Here is a 22,403-nt window from a genome sequence, read left to right as displayed (position 1 = left end):
AAAGCACGAGAACACCAATGAGAGTATCAAAATGAAATTCAACTTGGGAGCTAAGATTGATCCTCCGAGCTGGAGGAGTCAACAGAGTAGTGTTCAGAAAGATCACCTACGTCGAATCAAGAAGAACTGTGAGAAGCCTAATCACAAGAGCATCCAAATAGTTTCAGTGAATGAGTTTGAGTTTTGGTTTCATGGGGTTCTTGAGCTACCAGAGATCTTTGAAAAAAAATGATAAATCCCAGTCAGTCTCATGGACTCAATCCCTGGAGGTGATCAGTCTGGTCCCATAGAAATTTTCCACCGACCACTAGGGGTAAATCGGAAAGCGCACGCAGCGGCCAACCCAGACGCCCAGCATCCTTTGATTGCGATCCCCATTTGAAGAAAAATTCTTGCAAATACGTCGTAGCTGGGGATCGAACCATGGGTGCCTGGGAGACAACCTGAATGTCCTACTATTGCACTATGGCCCCGGGGACTACCAGAGATCTTTGAAGCGCTTGAGCAAGGTGGCAGTTGACTCGATGATGTTCAAGCTTCATACGATTAATATTGAAGATAGATAAATTTTTTTATTCGTCTATCGAATAAATCTGAAACATAATTTATACACGTAAGGTGACTCTTCATCATATTTCTATATAAAAAATAGTGCATTGAGGATCTGTATGGCGTAGGCCCTCATATAATCATATTTTGGAAGATTCTGTTTTTTATTTTCAATTTAAATCAAATGAAATTCATTATTTTTTTATATAAAAAAATCCATTGGAAATTCTTTGGTGTGTGACCGGGATGCAAACCACCATTATATTCTATTATGAACCTGTCCTCATCAATTGGATAATCAATGAGGCTAATTAAGATTTATCATTTTTTTTCTATAAATCTGCCCTCGTTCAATAAATAATCTCAGTTAGTCGCATTGACGCAATCCCTGGGGATGACCGACCCGGTCCCACGGAAGTTTCCTATCGGCTACCAGGGTAAATCGGGAAGCGCATGCAGCGAGATGTCCAGCATCCTTTGATTGTGATCTCATTTTTCCTACAAATACGCCGTAGCTGGGGATCGAACCGCGGATACCTAAGTGACAACCTAAATATCCTACCGCGGCACCATGATTCTGCCCTCAAAAGATAAGTAAGTACATGGCAATAAGCTAAGCCCCACCATGACAAGCTTTGCCTTCGACCTAACGAACACTTGACTTGACCACTAGAAAATATCTTCCTTTTCTTCTCTCTTAAGGAATTTTTAAGTAGATTATTTTGGAATTTTTAAGTAGATATATATCAAATAAATTTTAAATATAATTTATAATATTCAAAAGTCAATTTTAAAATATTCATCTCTAATAAAATTTAAATTTTGATTCTTTAAGATATTCTTCTAATGTTTTACTACGTATCACAATTTGAAGAGAGAAAAAAATATATAATTTTTTTACCTAATGTAAAAAAAAATTAAAAAAAATACTACTTATTTTTATTAAAATAACATTTCATTATATTTTTATTTCAAAAACATTCATATCCTATTATGAATATAATTATAAATATTTTTGATTAAACTTACCACCCATGAGAGAATCAAAATAACTGATCAACTCTCTCAGCGTGAAGGGATGACAATTTCATCAAAATTCGATAGAGCATTCGATACTCGATCTGAATAGAAGATGATACGAAAGAATTTGTTGAATCCAATTAAATAATTAGATAATCAAATATGATAATTTTCAAATTTGGATATGGAGACGCCATATCTATCATATATAAATAATATATATATATATATATATATATATATTTCTTCATCAAAGACTAATTAAAGAAAGAATTAAAAAAATAAATTTGATTTTCTCCTTCTTTTTCTTGATTTTTTTCCCTCCTAATCCATAGATATAAAGAAAATTATTAATATAAAAATATCTGATCTGATGCACATGAAAATACAGATAAAAATTGAATATCTGATAAAAATAAAAATAAATATAATAAATAAAGATAACGATGGAAGACACATTGTCATCCATCCCTAAGTCTGAATAAAGATGAATCAAAGAAGAAATCATCTACCTTTGAAATTAATTAGACAAAACTTCAACACTTAAATTATATATAAAAAAATTATTGATTCTCCAGAAAGGCTCTTGTTGTCTGCTTCAACAAAGTGTGGAGTGTGGGTCACTAGCTTTTGGACTGCCGCGCATCTTTCAGCACTTTCTCTAATGGCGCACAGTTCATGATCCCCCAACTCACACCTGTGCAAGACCATGGAGGCCTTCCTCTCCGAGCTTCCCTGAAGTTCTTTCGATGCCGATCGGAGCCGGACATCGGACTCGCTGGGTTCGCTCTACCATTCAAATACCAACTCGACTACGCTACCAGAGTTAAAAGAGAAGAGACCATTCCAGTGATCAGGGCAAACATTATGTTTGTTTACTTGCATCCACTGAATGTGTCTGATAACCAGCATCATGGACACTGGATAGAACAGTGAAAACGACTGTGACCAGGAAAAAAGACAGGTCACTTTCTGCTAAATAAATTAAATTATCGACAATGGCACACTTTCCAACATACTTCTTCTTTTTTTTTTGTTGTAAAAATATATATTCTTCATAATTGATATTTAATAAAAATACATGTATAAAATGGATTGAAAAAATATATCCTTTTAATTTTTACATGTATACGTATTTTTATATATTATCCCATGGTTAGAGCTATCAAACAGATTAATTTATTAAAAATTCATTATATGGCAGAGCAAGACAGGACAGACCGATCCACCAACTTGATAGATTGGGAAATTTTCAATCTAACCCAATCTAAAACAGATTGCGATTCAAACAGACCAACTCACAAGCCTATAAAAAATAAAAAATTTTAAAAATTTTGAATTTGAATTTCAATTTAAATTAATCAAATTAAAATTTTTTAATTTAAATTATAATTTAGACGGATGAAGTTCACTAATCGATTAAGTTTTCTACTTTAATTTAAAATTTTAAAATAAATAAATTTTCTTAATTCGCGGACCAATCCAAGCCCACCACGGGCCAACTCACACAGATCGCAGGCCAAGGTGGATCAACTCATCTGAACCCAAGTATCCAACTCGTCTAAATTACTTGTACGATGAGCCAACTCGACGGACCCAATCCAAATTGACGGCTATACCCATGGCCTACAAATATTTTGCAGACACAATGCATTTGATTTATACAAAGAAAAACATAATATTTATATCTTTTACAGAAACCATAGCAACATATGCTTCTTACACACCACACGAGCAAAAAACATGGTTAAAAATATCAACAAAATCTCCTCATCAAGACACACAACCCAATCCTTGGAAGTAATACCCTACAATTATCAAAATTAATGAGCAAGATAAACATATAATTTAAGTTTTTTTAGAGAAAAAAAAAAGATTTATGTAGAGAATTGAAGTTACCTGAATGATAAATTTCTTCAAGCAGATTATCTTTGTGATCTACTGCAAACCATTAGATGATTGGAATGAGAGATTAATGGAGTTCTGGATCCTTGTTCTGCAATCTTCTTCTCTGGTTCGATTCATGCCTTTGGAGCCGGATTTGATCGTGCCGTTTCTTGATGAAATCGTCGAATCTCTGGTTCCACTCTTCGCGGCCCGTCGCCGACGGAAGCCTCGCCCGTATCGTCGCCGGCGACGGCAACGGCCGCCGCGGTTCGGCCTTGCCTGGTGTTCCCCCGCCTCGCGGGGTCTTTTCCATGATCGCCTTCCAAGTCGCCTCCATGGAATCGTTCTCGTCGGAGCTCTCCGCCTCCTTGTCTAGCGGATCGCCGTCGTCCGTCGTGTGGGCGTCGGTGAGCTGGGAGACACCGGAGTCTGGATCTGGCGTTTCATTGGGCTCTGGCAGCAAGGGCGTCGGGTCGGGCGAGAGAGAGACAGCGGGAGGAGAAGGAGGAGGAGGAGGAGGAGGAGGCTCGGAAGGTTTGATCTTTACAACATCCGCCACCTCCAGCGGCTTCTCCTCGACGTGCCAGGGCTCGCCGTGGTGGTGCCTCTGGTCAGAGAGCTTCCATATCAGGAGGATGATGAGATTGATGACGACGAGCAGGTACGGCGGCGCGAGGCAGGAGCAGAGCGAGGCCGAGAGGCGCGGGAGGGCGGAGGACAGGGCGGCGGCGGCGGGAGGGACGGCGAGCCTCACCGCCGAGAGGATCCCAAGAAGGAAAAAAAGGATCTTGGATGCCCAAATCGCCTTGTCGACGCCATTGCTGGGAGATCTCGGTCTGAGATCGGCCATGGGCTCAAAAAGCGGTGGAAATTTGCAGGAAATCGGATAAACCCTAGAGATCGGTCGATCGAGAGATTTGAGGAGCCGCCGCCGAGAGAGAGAGAGAGAGGGAAATCGGATTCGGCGAGCGCTCGATCGCTTTTGGGAGGATTAATTAGGGAGTGGAGTGGGGTGGAGCGGAGAGACCGCTTTCGGCGTCTAGCTTTAATTGAATTCAAAGGGTCTCCTTATTTAAAAGAAACATTAAAATATATATATATATATATATATCTTATTTTTTTAATTACTAAAATTACTATAACATAATCTTATTTTATAAAAAAAAAAAAATTTACTCTACATTATTGGAATGTTAGGTTGGACACACATCAAGTGTAAAAAATATTTTTTTATTTTCGTTTCTTTTAAATTAAATATTAAATTTTAAATCTTAAAAAAATATATTTGTATTCATAGACGGTGTCCACTATATCAAAATCCTATATATATAATTCAATCTACTCCATCAAGTGTACTAGTGTAGTCATCTTTGATCAAAATTACTCTATATTATATTTCTACTTGCAGAAGAAAAAATAACTACAATGCGGAATCTTGACGAAGTCGAGCAATATCCTCCTTCGTCATGGTCAACTGTAGCTTCTCGATTTACCTCCTCATAAATTGTCATGGAATCGATCGTGTGGGACCGTTAGGGTGACGGATTTCACCTTTGTGCAAAAAAAAAAACTACAATGAGCCCTCGGCTACGGTCAATGGCGGAGCTAGCCGAGACGATTTATCCAGGCTCATTTTGGACTGTGAACTATGTCGATACAATACCCGAGCTACCTTCTTCTTTCTTTAAATTTTTTTTACTTTTGCCTGTAAATTTCCCTTCTCTAATGTTGTCGAACCCCGAGCTGTAGCCCAAGTAGTTTAAAGGCTAGCTCCGCCCTTGGCTACGGTGCAGTAGCAACGATGCTCTAGCAGTTTTCGAGCATTTAAGACTGTAGAATCAAACACTAGACAAACACAAGCATTCGAGATTGATTCTAGTGGTACAAACAAGAACATCCGGGGTTGATTCTTCACAAGGACATTTGTTTGGTGGTAGATTTGTGGGATCGGGACGTCCACTTACAAAATTAATCAGATCATAAGAGTTGGATACCTTATTGCCAAAAGCAATTGCAATGATATTTAATAAATTTTGACCAAATAGAATCAATTATAATTAAGTTAAAGTAATTTTAATTAATATTTAAATAAATTTAATGATGTTAAAATAATTTTAATCAAAAGTATTATAATGTTAGAATAATAATATTTTATAGTAAAATAAATATGTTTTAACATACCACATAATAAAAATAAAGCCTCTTTATAAATATTTGCAATTTTAAAATCATTTTATTTTACTCTATATTCTATTTTTTCGAAAGAAAATATTCTGTAGCTATAACTAAATTATTGTAACCTATATTAAAGTTAGGAAGATGCCGTAACGATGTGGATGGATGAACTGAAAATTAACAGAATTTTAAATTTTAATATATACAAAATTAAAAAAAAAATGAAAAGATTTTAGATTTGAGAAATTATTTAAAATAATAATAATAATAATAGTTATTTTTAAAGGAAGTATTTAAACTAATTTGGTAGATTGGTCGGTTGAGCAGTTCAAGCACATGCATTACAAGGAGAATATTCGTTATTCGATTCGGTTGATTAAGTTAACAAGTAATTATTTATTTAGGAATCAGATTATTTTGTTAATGTCCGTACATTAGCCCTCAGAAGTAATTCATATTCGATTTGAATTTGAAAATTTTAAATTCCAACGTGTATAATTTGATCAACCCAAATAATCCAACCTAACCAATTCAAATAACTCAATCAATTTTTTTTTTAAAAAATCTTTAATAGTTTTTTATTTTTATCTTAATATTTCATTACTAACATTCTACTATTGACACACATAAAATATCTTAATTTTTTTAAAATTATTTTTAAAAATCTTTAAATTTTAAATTCAAATCAATCTAGATCAATCTAAATCCAATCCAACTAAAAAAACCCCTAACCTAAACTCAAAAATCTCTAATCCTAATTCAATATTTTTCAGATCAACTCAAATTAGATTCATTTTTAACACCCTACAATACGATAAATCTGATAGGAAATTTTATGAATTATAATAAAAAAATTAAAAATATTTTATCTTTGTGATATTTTTATTTTTAAAAAAAGCTCCTTTTTTTACCAAAATCCAAACAAATATTAATATCCAATTTAAAGTATATTGGACAAAATTTTATTATTTTAAAATCACATAGCAATTTATAAAATCAATTTTTGCACACGAAAAGTTATAAAGATCTTACTTTCATTTTTCTACCAAAAAGAATTTTTAAAACGTTGATATTTTAATTAGAAACTTATAATGGTTAAACTCTTTAATTTTAATGAAATAAGTTGATTTGTAAATCAACTTTCACTTTAAAAATTAACACAGAACACAAAGTAATTTACAATTGTTTCTCATCAAATAAATATCTTTAAATCGAAAAACATATTAATGTTCCACATCAAGAGCAAAAGTTTGTACTTTGCCAATTTAATATCCCCATTTATTTTCTCAATTTTTAAAATACAGCCTTTAATTTTTTATAATTGTAAACTCCTAAAAATCAAAAATCTAAACAAAAGCATTTTCTTAAAAAATAACAGAACTACCTTCTAATAATTTATAATTAGAAATAACATATTTTGGTAAATTACCAATTTAATATTGAAATGCATCTGTGAAGGAAGAATACTCCATAATTTGCAATTGCTTTGCAAAATTACAATTAATTAGTGTTTAATCTCCCAAACAAGTTTGCATCCGGATTACCGTATCACGTGATACCGATGAAATTTTTTATTTCGTCAACGGACCGACACTGGCACAGAACCGACACAACGGTTCCAGCCGGGAGATGAGGCGTCTCTCGAGCACGACGACGCCTCTGAAAGCATCGTTCGGGTCCGACGATGCCATCGGAGGCACCGCCCGACTCCCGATGATGCCACCAGAGGCGCTGCCCGAGCCCGATGACGCCACCGAAGGCGCCACCCGAGCCCAACGACACCACCAAAGGTGTCTCGCGAGCCCGACAACGACTCCATTGCACGTGGCACGCGCGACAGGATCGCATCACGATTTTTATTTTTTTAAATTTTTTAAACTTATACTTAATTGAGATTTTAATAATCAATTCCTAACTATAATTAAGATAATTTAAATGAACTTTATTAAAATCCATAAAATTATCATATTATTTTTTACAAATATTTTAATTTTAATTTTTAAATATTTAAATTAATTTTTTATTTTAATTAATATATATTATTTTTAAAAATATCAAAACTATACCGATACAGTACTGAAACTGTATTATTCTAGTCTGAGATCAAAATCTCAATATGGCTCGATATATTAAACCTTGATTTGTATTCCATGAAAGAACACATCCCTAAAGTGATTATGAAACTCCAGACATTTACTTGGAAGAATACTTGCAGTCTAATCTGGAACATAGTTTATTAATTATTACTCAAACCACTGAAGCAGCATCCATCAAACATTGTTAATTTGTGTATATATATATATATATAAGATAATACTGAACACAACATATGCTGTTCCTCCTAATACTAAACACTGGGTGTGAGTACATTGAACTCAAATACTCAACAAATAGAGTATATAAATTGCTGCCTGATGACTTTGAGAGAACATATTTGTGTACCTGTGAATCTGATGTAGAGTTAGCTCGACCCAGCAGCATCAGATGTTAACTCGAGTACAACACATTTTCCTCATCATTCTTGTGCCGAAGGAACTGCAGGGAGATGACAGTGAAGATCGTCACTGACTAGGTGAGACTCCTTGATCTGTGAAGTGACCTGAGCATACATCCTTCATGACCAACTGAAGACGAATAGATATAGCAAAGATGTTCCATGTTGCGATTGTTGATAAATTAAGCATAACTATTTATGATGTGCATCGATAATAAGCATCAATTGTAGGGTAATACCAACTCTTACAAATGCTTAAAAATCTTACTAAGCAAAGATATTAGTTTTTATGCATGATTTGCCAAACCAGCAGAAAGTTCAACTTCATTATACAGAAAGGTCATTTGAGCATTTGGGAGGTTGTACAACCTCCAGTTGCAATGAAGAAAAGCTATACCAAAGCTTTCCGTCAAAGTGAATAATCATAATTGTGGTAAACTTAGTGAATATAAACACACAAAATAAGTAGGACAATTTCCTCAGTTTCACCATGAGAATGAAGGGTCAAACCCTTGAGGATGAGTGCTTTAATCATGCAAATAACTATTAAAATACAAATCACTTATTAAACCACTATTATCCTTCCATTAAGAGACAAAATTCATATGCCTGGCCCCAAATAATAGAGACAAACACGGTATGATGATTATAATGATGATAAATATCTTTGACTTGTATCAAAAGTTTTAAAATTTCACATTGTGTCAGAGTTTTGATCATTAATTAAATGATACAGTTGAGATACCATGCTAAGCATCCCAACTTATAATGTAAGTAGAGACTGAAAAGTAGAGAGAGGAAGGAGATTAAGAAGAATAAAAAGAAAAAAGAAGATAACTATATACAAAATATATACATAAGTATTTAAAATAACATTCTATGTTGGACTTCCTATCCATCTGCTATGCTGCGTGTGGATACAAGTGAGGAAAAAAAATAAAAACATTTTTTGAATTCATCTTGAAGTGTCAAGTATCGGCATAACACAATACTCACCAAGGCCTGCCCACAAGCCGGGTCTAAACCGAACCTAGCTCGGAACCATAACCAAGTCAACGAGTCGGTTGCCTATTGACCTAGTTCAACGAGCAGGACCCGTAGGTTGGGTTGGATTCGGACCTGGCCCGAACCTGTAACCGAGTCAATAGGTCAGGTACCCGTTGACCCGGGCCGAGCCAGTTATGGTTCTGGCCCCATAAAACTGTTGAACCTGACCCGTCCAACGGGTTGAACTACCGGTAGGCCAGACCCCAGGCTGGGTCGGACTCGAACCCGACCTGGACCCGTAACCGAGTCAGCAGGCCGAGTACCCGTTGACTTGGGTCGAGCTGGTTACGGTTTCGGCCCCATAAAACTGTTGAACCGACAGTTAACCGCCGGTTTGGCCCAACAGTTAACTGTCGGTTCGGCCCGTCAGTTAACCATGGATTCGACCCACCGGTTCAATTTTTTGTTATTGTTGTGTGACCGTTTGAACAGTCGGTTTCGACTGTTAGAATCGGGAGTTTTTTTTTTTGTTGAGATCATTTGACTGTTTTTTGATAAATTGCTACGATTTAATGTCTATTACTCTAGTTCTATAAATAGAGAACTCACACACATTTCATTCATTTCAATTCCGCACACATCTTCTCCAATTTTACTCACTTCCGAATTCCGACAACAATGGAAGGAGGCTGAGGAGTTTCATCATCTCGATCTTGAAGAGGCAAGGAAATAGTGAATCCGAATGAGAAGCTTAACCTCAACATTCAATCCACCGAATATGAGACCGAGCAACTTCCAACGCTCAAAGCAAAAGGAAGTACTGATACAATTACTTTTAAGGTTCGAGAAGTTCCTCCTTTAAAATCTACTATTTTTACTTAACATTTGGAGAATATCACTCTTTCGTCGAGAGAATTACGTGCAAAATGTAAGCACTGTAATGCTTCCTACAAATTCCAAGTTAATGGCAACAATGGGTCGTTAAAACGACACGTAAAAACGAAGCACCTAACGAAACATGGAATCAGCCGTTCTCAAGCACAATTATCTAGATTTTCCACTAGTGAAAGTAATGATTGTAGTTTATTTTTATATTCTGATAATAAATTACGAGAATCATTAGCTAGATTTGTTTCCGTAGAATATTTTTCATTTAGTTTTGGATCTAAATATACTTTTGAAAATTTTTGTAAAAAATCTCTTAATCCATCTACTAAACGTGTTCCTAGAACTACATTTACTCATACAATTAAAAAATTAATAAAATAAGAGAAAAATATTTAATTGAAGAATTTAGTAAATTAAATAATAAAATTTCTTTATGTTTCGATATTTGAAGTGATCATTGACAAACACATTCGTATATGGGTGTGACTTGTCATTGGATTGATAACTCCTGAAATATCCAAAAAAGATTGTTAACTTATAGAGTTTTTGATGAATCATATACTGCTCACAACATCTCACAATTATTATGTTTAATTTTAGAAGAATATGGATTAACTCATAAAATATTTTCAATATCATTTGATACTATTAGTTCTAATGCCGTTAGTATTGAAAAACTAAAATTTATATGTCAACCTATTATTGGTGGTTTATTTTTTTATATTCGTTGTGTATGTCATGTTTTAAATTTATGTGTTTAAGATGGATTAAGAATTTTAAAAAATCATATTAAACCAATTAGAACGGTTATTTTCTATTTATAGTCACATCCATCTATAATAAAAATGGGTTAGATTTTGTAAAACTAATGGAATTAAACATAAAAAATTTCCACATGATGTACCAACACATTAGAATTCAACATATCAATTGTTACAAGATTCATTTCAATATAGAGAATTATTATATTTATTTTTTGCACAAACTATTAATAATACTAATATATATTTTCACACCAATTTCAATATTTGTAGTATTTGTGAAATTTTAAAAATATTTAATGATGTAATAGAACTTTCCGATTTTTATTATTCTACTTCTCATTTAGTTTTAATAATTTTTGTAATGTAATATTAGCTTTAATGAAAATATTAACAATGAATTTTTATCTCCTTATGTATTAGTAATGAAAGCGAAATGGAAAAATATTTTTCTCTTATTCTTGAAATTTATTTAGTTGCATTCACTTTAGACCCTAAATATAAATTAGAAATTTTCCAAGATGTTAATTTTATCTTATGACGCTTTAATTCCATTTAAAGATTCTTTTTCTTTTGATCCTAATAATATTGTATATAATATAAGAAGTTATTTACATGATATTTATAAAGAATATAATATAAAATATAGAATATAAACTAATATTTCTAAAACATAAAATACTAGTAGTAATATTTAAAAATTTACAAAAACATAACTTTTATTAAAAGAACGGACGAAATATCTATGAGGATCCTCAAGTTCCACATAGGAACTTGAGAATTATTTTATAATTTCTTTTGATTTTAATGAAGCAAATAGCGAAACGGATTTCGATATCCTAAAATAGTGGTCACAAAAGTCTCAAACCTTTCCTATCATGTTTATGATCGCCAAAGAAATTTTAACTTGTCCAGTATCAACAGTTGCTATGGAACAGACGTTCAATGCAAGCAGTAACATATTGGATGAACGACGATCGACTTTGCCTCCCAACTCGTTGGAAGCCTAAGCATTACTCAACGATTGGACCATAGCTGAAAAAAAAATCCAAGGAATGCAACTTTCAGATGATGAAATCGAAAAATGTGATACCAAAGGAACGAATACTACGGGAACGGAAAACAGAAATGAGTAATAATGTCACTTTAAGGTAAAAGGGCAAAAAGGTAAGAGAACTACGTGAGTTTTGATTCCCTTGTATCCTAAGGGGATACGTAGGCAACTCAAATAAGTGCAAGCCCTTTTTATTTTTATTTTTTTATGAATTTAAAATTTAAATTTTTTTAATATAATAATATTAAACCTGGTGAACCGTGAACTGAACTGTGAACCGACGATTTCGAACCGTAAATCATAACTGTATACGGCGATTAAGGTTAAGGGTCGACATGCTAGGAACAATCAAATCGGCGATTCCGAATCGTCGGTTCAAAACCATCAAATCATCGATTCCGAACCATAATCAGGTCTAACTACCGGTTCACACTGTCAGTTCGCCTATATTTTTATAAAAAATAATTTTTTTTAATTGGTTTAAACATTAATATCAAGTGCAAGGCCAAGTGGCACGAAAATTGTAACAAGAATAAAAGGAATGCAATTTTCAAAGGACAAAGTAAAAGATTTTGGTACCGAAGGAACTAACTACATGGGCTTAATTCTCTGCCCTAAATGGACACATATGCAACTTAAATAAGTTTATGCCTTTTTTCATATTTATAAATTTTTAAACTTTTTTAAAAATAAAATATAAATAATAATTTTGAACTGTCGTGAATTGTGAACCGAACAGTAACTGGCAGTTCCAAACCATGAACCAAGTTAAAGGTCACAATTTTTCGAACTGTTAAACCGACAGTTTCGAACTATTGAACCATCGATTTTGAACCATAGTGATGTCTATACTCACCTAACAAACAATATAGAAGAGATTAATTGTGCCGATTAGTATTGAATTTTTGCAAATTATTGAATCAATACTTCTCTACCGTGACAAGGCCAAGTGGCAAAAACATGGTATAAGATTTTGAACTATGCACAAGATTGGAATTCTCAAGTTGTATCAGTGCTTCATCTAATTTCAGCCTTTAACCAAAACAATATGATTTTGATACCATGTCGAAGTGTCGACATATGATGTAGATAGTGAATTGGAGATGAAGAGAAAGGAAAAAGAAGATAAAATAATTACATATATAAGGGCAAGGTTAAAGTATCATTCCGTACCAAAGTTTTTGTCATTAGGTAGAGTGGTAAAGTCTCAATACTATTTTGTGACAATATAAAAAACAACAAATACTATTTGAATTCTTCTACATGTGAGTTATAGCACACCAACATGTAGACTATCGACACCACACAATTATCATTGGCACGATTGACAAAAATATCATAGGAGAGATTAGTTGTGTTGATCAATATTGAATTTCAATAATTTACTAAAACGATACATGTTAGAAATACCACTCAACATGCTATAAAATTTTAAACCATAACCAAAAGCCACATATACAAGTTCTAAATCTTGGACTCGAGCACTAAGTTAGTGTCAACTTATGACTTAATCGGACCCTTAATAGGTGAAATTAGGATTAAGTGGCAAACAGGTTCAATCTTGGTAAGACGAGTAAATCTAGAGGTAAAATCAAGTTGAATCAAGTTATTAGAACCATATTATATGACATAGTGATTCTCTTTCAACAGAGATTATTATACTAGCTCTCCTTTCAGTGATCATCAATTCGTAACATTCTTTTAATGATCGCCTTCTCTGCTGCTCTCCAGAGAGAAAATGAACTCAGACCTTCACTACATCAAAATTCTTTTGCAAAGTGTCGATGTATATCCTCGCCTCTGCCCATTTGTCACAAACCCACATCTCAGCCTATGCCATCCACATTTATCTTTGTTCTACCCTCCCCTCTCGCCAATTATGGCATCAATTTTGCTAGATACAAGCAAAATTGAAGGCCCATATCACCAATATAGAATTTGCATGGTTGGTTTTAGGTGATACACGCAAAACAAGTATTTTCATTGTGTCAACCTGATTTGGTATCAGTCCACAAATGGAAAACTGTGTAGTCGTGCCAAAAAGGTTCGATACGAGTAGGAGTGAATAAAAATTTGATTAAACCGATCAAACCGACCAAATTTAAAAATTCGGTTCGGTTATTTCAGAATTTCAGTTATTTTTTCTAAAAAAAAACAATTAATTCGATTTGATTTCGGTTTTACAATTTGGTTAAACCGAATAAACCAAATTAATCAAAATAAAAAAAATAATTTATAAATTTCTAAGTTAGTAAATTTATAAATCCCTAATTAATTGGTAAATTTTTCATAATATTTAAAAAAATCAGTTAGTTCGGTTATTTTGGTTAATTCGATCAAAAACTGAATTAATTGATATTTTATCGGTTTGGTTTGTTCGATTTTTATTTGAAAATTCAATCGGTTCGGTTAGTTTAAAAAAATTCGATTCGATTCGGTTTTGATTAATTCAGTTCGGTTTTAACCGAATACTCAGCCCTAGACACGAGATTTGAAACCATGGTCACATACATCTATCCCAATATCCATGTTAGCAACATTGAACATTTTCCAAAAGCTGTTACCAAATTGCACAAACTTTGAGATAGTACACAATATAAGCATATTTTGTATATGATGATTTGCTAAATTGGGCTAATCAGTCGTAATAAAATTCCATCAACAACCCCCTGGTAAAACTGAAATATGCCATAGTTAGCATCCTGAAATAACGAATTAAATTGGATTAATACTAAACTATGACTTCTGATGAACCCAAACTACACAACATTGATACACGATAAGTTCATTTAGCAATAACATAAATATGGGTAAGTAATACGCTAAATTGATAAAGAATTTCACTCCCATTAACTATCCTTGAGAGTTTGTTATTTTCTCAATGCCAAGAAAAAATTATGCTTCACTAAGATATGAATTGGAATTGGAGGAAAAACAAAACAAAAAATAGGCATAATAAAGTGCATGCAACCAAGCTAGAGATGTAAATTACATACCTCTACAAGAGCTTGGAGCTTGATATATCTTGCAATTTTCCAGAATTTCCAGACCCCAAAAATACTCTAAAAACTGAGTGCGGGCAACCAAAAAAACGAAAAAGATTTTGGCAGCCCCCTTGTCTATGTGCACTGTTATGTGAAGTTATTTGGTTTATGTACGTGTTACCTTCATATATCCAATGGAGTTGCTGCCACAATAATGCAGTTATACCAATTTCCACACTGACACTTGCAAATGCCAGATACATAAGAATGAGACCTCTTGCAGATAAAAGAAGTGCTGAGCTAGCTAATGCAGCAACTATCTCCTTTAGAATACTAGCAGCAATTCGAGGGCCAGAGGATGATAAGGTGAGATTTCTCAGCGCCAATGGTGGCCATACATGAAAACCAGAGTATAGTGCCATCATGAAAACATAGGTGCAACTAATGATTATGCTAATAAGAAACATTATAAAGTACCAATGATTTGCAGATCCAACACAATTTCCTATCTGCTCAGAAAGTATAACAGCAACAGTAAGCATAAGAATTTGTAAACTAAAGTAATGTAAATTCATAGATGATAGTTTAACTGCTACATAAAGCTGACAGTTTCCGCAATTTTCATGTATCTGACTAGAAAGAAATCTAGTAATTAGATCATTATGCATTTGAGTATTTGACTCTAAGTAAATGTAACAAAATTAAATCAACACATATTCTCTAATTGGTATAAGGTGAATGCCAGATTCTTCTGTGACACTAATTCCATTTAAAAACCAGAAGTCCGTACAAATACTAGAAATTGTTTTTGGAATATTAGAAAACAAGTATCGTAAAATGGAAAACTTAGTGCACCAAGAATTAGAAATAAAAACAAGATAACTAAAAACAACCGCTCAAAAGATTGACGAAATGTTTAGATATTGGCACAACATTGCTCTTCCAGATGGAATTTTGGTCAACTATAGTACTGACAGCTTACTTGAGGGCTTATCCTTAAAAATCCATGAGATCATGAAGGAAAAGACACACGTAGTCCATAGTCGGGAATGAGGACTCAAGAGTGTGTGGTGTTTTATCCCAGAGAAGATGCAAGCAGAAATAATTTGAATTGGAGTAATTACATGTTTAACCACTTGTGGTTAAGATTGTTTTTAAGTTATATGCAAGTAATATTTTTCAAGCACCCTTTCATCCTATGGTTAAAAAATATCAATACATTACCAACCTCACTAACAAAATAACGAGAAGCAAATAAACTATATTTCAATGATGTGCAGACATGATATTCCATTATGATAGCAGCGAAGTAGTACAAAATTAATGTTATGTTATACTAAAAGTGTGACTAATGTATATGTTGGGTGCTTTGCTAAATATAGGTGGATAAGTAATATAAAACACCACAACAGCAAAAATTGAATATGAATTTGACCACATGACTAATTGCAAATTGTGTGTCAAAAGTGTGGTTATATGATCATGCTCCCTCTCAATCTTTGGTAATACATCACTTTGTTGTGACATTAACAAGCAAAGATCAACCAACAAGTCCAATCACCATAACCATTAGGACCCTTTTAAAAGCTCAAAGCCTCAAACTATCTTGTTAAGTTGCCTGTGAAAATGTAGATACCATAAACCAACAAATTTAACAAAGTTATGGCAACAAGCAAAGTGGGAACTAAGACTGGCAGCACCTAGTAATGAATGTAAAAAATTTTCAAAGTTCAACTGGGAAGATAGTGGCATTTTTTTCACCTCATAAAATGCTCAAGTTGGACCCCCCCCCCCCCCCCCTCTTTTCTGAATTAGAACAGAAGGTTTGTTGCAACAATGCAAATCACTCCAACAAAGCATCCAGCTGGAACCAAAGTCCTTGGCCAGATAAATGATGATCTAGATGTGATTTATCTAACAATGCCCACTACATCTCTTCATGTAAATCAAGCATTCAGAAAAGATCATAATGACATTATGAGCAAAGCTACACTGTTTGATGCTCCCTCAATCCAAAACAAAGTTTCAGCACTATGACAAACAACTATCATGGTTTATGCATTACGAGCAAGAAGCTAAGTTGGTTATACATAGTTCTTTAGCAATTACAGAAAACATCTTGTTAAGATAGGACATAAGAAATCTAGAGGATGACTCTTTAAAGAAATTAATTTGCTGTTGATGAACTACTCCCTTACCTCTTTTTTTTTTTGATGTTTTATAACACTTCATGTAATATTTTTAGGCATTTAGTAAACCTGACTAATAAATTGATAGTCCGTGACCTGAGCTCCATGGTTTATGCATCATGAGCAAGAAGCATTGGTTATACATAGTTCTTTAGCAATTACAGAAAACATCATATATAGGACATTGTCAAAGACATTAATTTGCTTGTTGATGAACTACTCCCTTACCTCATTTTTTTTGATGTTTTATAACACTTCATGTAACATTTTTAGGCATTTAGTAAACCTGACTAATAAATTGATAGCACATGACCTGAGCTCATTTTGGGGAGCAAAACTGCACACATTGTGCTTGTCAATTGACGATTATCTAACCTAATGACCATTCAATGCGCATCAAAAGAATATATGACTAAGTTTTTGAATCAGATCCATTAAACCAATTTTCTTCGATACATGCCAGTGCTTATCATCCCATGGTTTCATTATTCATCAAAATTCAGTGCAATGACTCTCAAGAAAAACAAAAATCACATCTTTGGTACTTGCAAATGGCTAACGATGATCCATATTCAAGCGAATATTACGATCCAAAGAAAAATGTTAACTTAGATTTTCATGATACTTACAAATGGACAGTGGTGATCCATATCCAGAACACACATTCTACAGGAACGGCAATGGTGTGCCCTTGGAGGCTTTGGCTTGGAACAATAAGCACAAAATGTGTAGTTGTCTAGACCATCCTTCCCTACGACTGGATAGCTTCCCCATGTTATATTTGGTGGTGAACCAGGAGGGCAAAAGGAAGCCATGCAAAAATAAGTGATGGTGAGGATGGATAAGATGGCTGTTAACAAGCAGTGAAAAACTCCACAAAACATGCTGATGGAGAAAATAATGGGATAGACTGCCCAAACACCAGCACCTGTTATGGGTAAAGATAAATAATTCAATGTTTCAAATGTAACTTGATCTTCACATCCAATAAAAGAAGAAGATAATTTGCAAACTGAATGTTTCTGATTAGGACTGTAGAATGCATCTCAAAAAAGATAGGTTTGTCTTACATATCACAAATAGCATGAAGCAAAGAAGAAGAGTAACAAAAAGGCGATCTCGTAAACATCTCCACCATGAAAAACAAGCACTATCAGGTTTCCTCAATGTTCTGCCTTGATCTGTTATCGCTCCGCACCAACCACATTTAAATATTGGGGAAAATGATTCAAGGAGAAGATTTAATCCACATCCCCAACATTTTACCTTGTGACTATCCAAACTTGAAGAAGCATAGTGCTCTTCCTACAAGTGATTGAGGACAAAAAATCAATTTTCGAGTTATAAACAGCATTTATTGTTCAAAGAAATTTAGCAGAAAAAGTTAAAGAACATCTATACAGAATGATAAACTTACACAAACAAATCATTCTACTAGGCATTGTACAGGCAAACATCCTCTACAACCTATTTAGATAGAGAAACAGGAATAAAGAGATACCAAACCTCTAGATGTACATTCAGTTACCATATTGATTGGTGAATAAAATGAAAAATTAAGAACCCACAGTTATACATAAATGGACCAATTTTTTACCATAAATATTGATAAGTTTTGCAATCATAGAAAGAATAAAATATTTCATGTAGGATTTGTAAAAAGTTTATGATGCTAATTATTTGTCAACCCTGCAGATTCTAAGTCAAGCCTAGAAAGTGTCACAAAAAAAGACTAATCACGGAAAGAAAAGGAAAATATATTTTATGGGTAACATTGTAAGTTCGCCTAACTATGAACCACCATATACTTTTCCTTAGCTCAAGCAATCAAGAGAAACAAGAAAAGAGTATGCCCATGTGAATGAATGTCGCCAAAGAAACTCCATAATCAATGGACACATCAGCCATATAATTTACTTTGAACATTTAAGATGGGATACAGCATGCAACATTGTTGAAGTGCATGCCTTGTACAGATTTTTTTTAGTTCAGAAATATATAATTAACACATTATAGGAATCAAGGCAAGGTAGTATATTATTAGAGTAATTTATATATTCATGAAGTATGGAATGGAAGGCAACTAATTTGAAATATTTTAAAGTGTAGGGGCACATAGCTTTTTATATGCTTCTAGATTCCCAAGGGACTAAATTGGGGTTGAGGGGTGTTAAATCTATCTTTGTCAGTTATGCTCAAAACTCAAAAGCAATATAGACTATTAGACTTAGAATCTAATGTAATCCTAGAAACCATAAGTGTTGAATTATTTGAAAATATTTTTTTGAAAATCGTGTGGCTCAAGAGACAAGTCAAAATACATTTGATTTTCTTGCTAATAATAAAAGAAAAGAAATAGGTGAATCTTCTGAACCAAGGAAGAAAAATATCTAGAATCTGATTTCATATCTCCTGAACATATTACCTTCCCAGCATAAGGTAATAGGGAAAGAATCATTAGAAAATTGGACGTATATTTAAATGTAGAAAATGAACACAAAAATTTGAGTGAAGCTTTAATATTTAGAGATGCAACATTTTGGAAAGAAGATGTAAATGATGAAATGGGCTCAATAATATCAAATAGCATTTGGTTCTTAGTAGAATTCCTTCCATGATCAAAACCTATTATGGGGTTTTAGGAGAAAATGTAATGCTAACAGCATGCCACAAACTTTTAAAGCAAGATTAGTTGCTAACGGCTTTACTCAAAAGGAAAACTTAGATTATTTTGACACTCATGCTCTAGTAGCTAGAATAGCATCCATTAGAATTCTTTTTGCTTTAGCTTCTATACATAAGTTGTCTATTCCTCAAATGAACACAAAAATAGCATTTTTGAATGGTGATTTGAAAGAAGAAAAATATATGGAGCAGACTGAAAGGTTTCTCCTTTCTGAAAATGAACATAAAGTTTGTAAGCTTGTATTTAAAATCTCTGTATGCTCTTAAGCAAAGAGCCAAACAGTCGTATAAAAAAATGATTCAACCATTTTGTCTTTCAGCTTTAGGCATATACTAATGACAATTGCATTTATTCTTTATTCACTAGTGACTATGGAGTAATTGTTTATTTTTTATGTAGATAATATGCATATATTTGGAACTAACTTACTTAGAATAAATGAAACAAAGAACTTTCTTTCTTTAAAATTTAAGATGAAGGATCTTAATGAAGTGGATACAATTCCATGTATCAAATAAATGAAGCATGATAGTGGATTTTCATTGAGTCAAACACATTACATAGAGAAATTTTAGAAAAATATCAATATCTCAAATTTAAAGAATATAGTAGTACTTCAATATAAAGAAGCTAATATAAAAATATCAATATCTCAAATTTAAAGAATATAGGATTCAACATGACTAGTGTAAAACTTGAAAAGAGTAATGCTAGACCAATGGAGCAACTGAAATATGCTAGTTATATAGGAACTGAATATATGTCATGCATTGCTGTATGTAAATTATCCAAATTTACAATAAATCCTAGTGTAGCTCATTGGAAGACAATTGAAAGGGTACCCAAAAATTAAAATTGTCTTATATAGGGTTTTTTGTTAAACTAGAAGGCTATTCAGATGCAAGTTAGATGCAAGTTGGATAACAGAGACCGGTGATAATATTTCAACTACAAGTTAGATATTTAAATTGGCTGGTGGTGCCATAAAGTTGACGCCAAAGAAGCAAATTTGCCATACATGCTCATGTGTTAAACCTAAGTTTATTGCATTGGCCACTGCTGGCAAGGAAGTTGAGTGGCTTGGAAAAATGTTTGGAATTGATTTATGGCCAAAGCCAAGGCCACACATTCCCTTGCATTGTAATAGTGAGGCTACAATGTCTAGTGCTTTTAATAATGTTTATAATGGAAAGTCTAGATACATAAGCCAAAGATATAATTATATTAGAGAATTAATCTCAAATGGTACCATTACAACTATTTATGTAAAGTCTGCGAAATATTCATCTGATCCTCTTATTAAAGCTTTGTCAATAGACAGATTATGGAGGACTCAAGTAGGACTTGTTCCACAACAATAATGATAACCCAACTTTGAATTATAAAAATTGTAATTACTAAAGTTTAATGGGTAATAACTAAGTTACTGGCAATGTCTGTTTAGCACTAAATTATCAAAGTCCCATATAAGACATGAGGTTAGTGTTATTGCTAGATTTAGAGGTTGTTACCTATGTGAGAATAAAGTGATGCTGCTTCAGCAAGAGTTCTGAGGGTTTTCACAGAAATTGGGTTGTTTAGCACATGGCTATTGAATAGTGCTACGGTTGATAAAAAATCTGTGAAAATAGATAAACATTGATGCGTGTGATAATTTCAATCCTAATGGCAATTAGCCATGGTTTAATCTTAGGGCACCATGTACTTTGTTAACATCTTAAAATACCTTCTTGTATGCATCGTGTTTATTATCAGAAATCTAGTTGTATTAACAAACTAGTGGGAAAATGTTGTATAGTTTATCAATACAATATTAGTCCCACGTTTGAAAGTGCAAGGACTACAAAAGCCTTTATAAGTGCTAATTTGAATTAAAAGATATTTTAAGATATCACAGATGGACACTTGAGCAAGGGTGCTTGAGCAACTTGGGCTTTGGGAAATAAGTTAGCCAGAACTACAATGTGTAAGAATTTTGTAGTTGTCATGAACTAGCCATTTTATTTTGAAATTTCAAATAAAGCAGTTTTTTTGTGTCAGTCCAGAAGGGGCAAAGCAACTTTTTTAAACTTGATTTCTTGAATCTATAAATAAAGTCAAGTTTCTCTATTGATCCCTCTCTGAAGTCTCGCAATTTTTGCAAAGTTTCTTGAATTATACATAAGAAAGTGCAGCTCAACACACCTCCCTTCCCCCTTCTTATACACCCCCAATACAGTAAAGAATCACCAAAAGAGATATTCGCACAAATAGTTAAATTTTCCAACTTGCTATTAAGGGCAAAATATAATCGAACAAAATATAGAAGAAAAGGTAGGAACAAGACTAATTCCGATCCAATAACAACTCTTAATCGCGGTAATAAGGGAAGCACACAAAATAAGGCTTTCGCGCATCTCGAACCCTCAACTCCTATGGAAGAAGAGGAAAGACTAAACCCCCTAAGACCTATAAAACTCGATGAATCAAGAAGTGCCCCATATATCTCCCCCAAAAGGGGATTTCAAACAGAAGAAACAGAACGAGAAAAAAATTGAATCCGAGCAATTACCTGGGAGGTCTCTTCGTCCATGTCGAGGACGAGACGGAGATCACCGTGCAGTTTCGGGGTGTGCGAATTCCGTCGGAAGGACCCTTCGCCCTTGCGAAGCCAAGCGGACGAATGAAATGAAGAAAGGGTCAGCTGAAAATTTCATGGTCGCCGGTCGTCGGGATACCAAAATAGGGCA

General features: G+C 33.7%; 2 protein-coding genes across 4 annotated transcripts; both read right to left on the bottom strand.

Moving 5' to 3' along the window:
- Positions 1 to 3,218: 3,218 nt before the first annotated feature.
- On the bottom strand, positions 3,219 to 4,460 carry LOC141846759 (uncharacterized). The gene is made up of 2 exons (XM_074734800.1): positions 3,469 to 4,460; positions 3,219 to 3,377 (listed from the first exon to the last, which is right to left on the bottom strand). The coding sequence occupies exon 1, from the start codon at positions 4,304 to 4,306 to the stop codon at positions 3,542 to 3,544; it is 765 nt and encodes a 254-aa protein (XP_074590901.1). The 5' UTR covers positions 4,307 to 4,460; the 3' UTR covers positions 3,219 to 3,377; positions 3,469 to 3,541.
- Positions 4,461 to 7,898: 3,438 nt separating this feature from the next.
- Positions 7,899 to 22,370, bottom strand: LOC141846355 (protein S-acyltransferase 11). Of its 3 annotated transcripts, none has more exons than XM_074734375.1 (5): positions 22,226 to 22,370; positions 18,059 to 18,293; positions 17,618 to 17,916; positions 14,812 to 15,308; positions 7,899 to 8,255 (listed from the first exon to the last, which is right to left on the bottom strand). In XM_074734375.1, exons 1-4 carry the CDS (start codon positions 22,244 to 22,246, stop codon positions 14,814 to 14,816), a joined length of 1,050 nt encoding a protein of 349 aa, XP_074590476.1. In that variant the 5' UTR covers positions 22,247 to 22,370; the 3' UTR covers positions 7,899 to 8,255; positions 14,812 to 14,813. The 3 variants fall into 3 exon arrangements, with proteins under 3 accessions (XP_074590476.1, XP_074590477.1, XP_074590475.1); XM_074734376.1 differs by having other exon boundaries at positions 7,899 to 8,166; XM_074734374.1 differs by having other exon boundaries at positions 7,902 to 8,230.
- Between the last annotated feature and the right edge of the window lie 33 nt (positions 22,371 to 22,403).

The sequence above is a fragment of the Curcuma longa genome, chromosome 15 (genome assembly GCF_044706935.1).
Source record: "Curcuma longa cultivar G26 ecotype Majalengka, Jawa Barat chromosome 15, ITB_CL_G26_1.1, whole genome shotgun sequence".
In the NCBI taxonomy this organism is placed as follows: Eukaryota; Viridiplantae; Streptophyta; class Magnoliopsida; order Zingiberales; family Zingiberaceae; genus Curcuma; species Curcuma longa.
Note: the sequence above shows the minus strand (reverse complement) of the source record. Positions and strands in the feature narration are given on the sequence as shown.

Excerpts from the sequence above, each read along its gene's own strand:
- LOC141846759 (XM_074734800.1), bottom strand. The coding sequence starts at position 4,306 with ATGGCCGATCTCAGACCGAGATCTCCCAGCAATGGCGTCGACAAGGCG.
- LOC141846355 (XM_074734375.1), bottom strand. The coding sequence starts at position 22,246 with ATGGACGAAGAGACCTCCCAG. Across the intron at positions 18,294-22,225 it reads TGGACGAAGAGACCTCCCAG|GAAGAGCACTATGCTTCTTC; the intron begins GTAATTGCTCGG and ends AATCACTTGTAG. Across the intron at positions 17,917-18,058 it reads CTTCATGCTATTTGTGATAT|GTGCTGGTGTTTGGGCAGTC; the intron begins GTAAGACAAACC and ends TACCCATAACAG.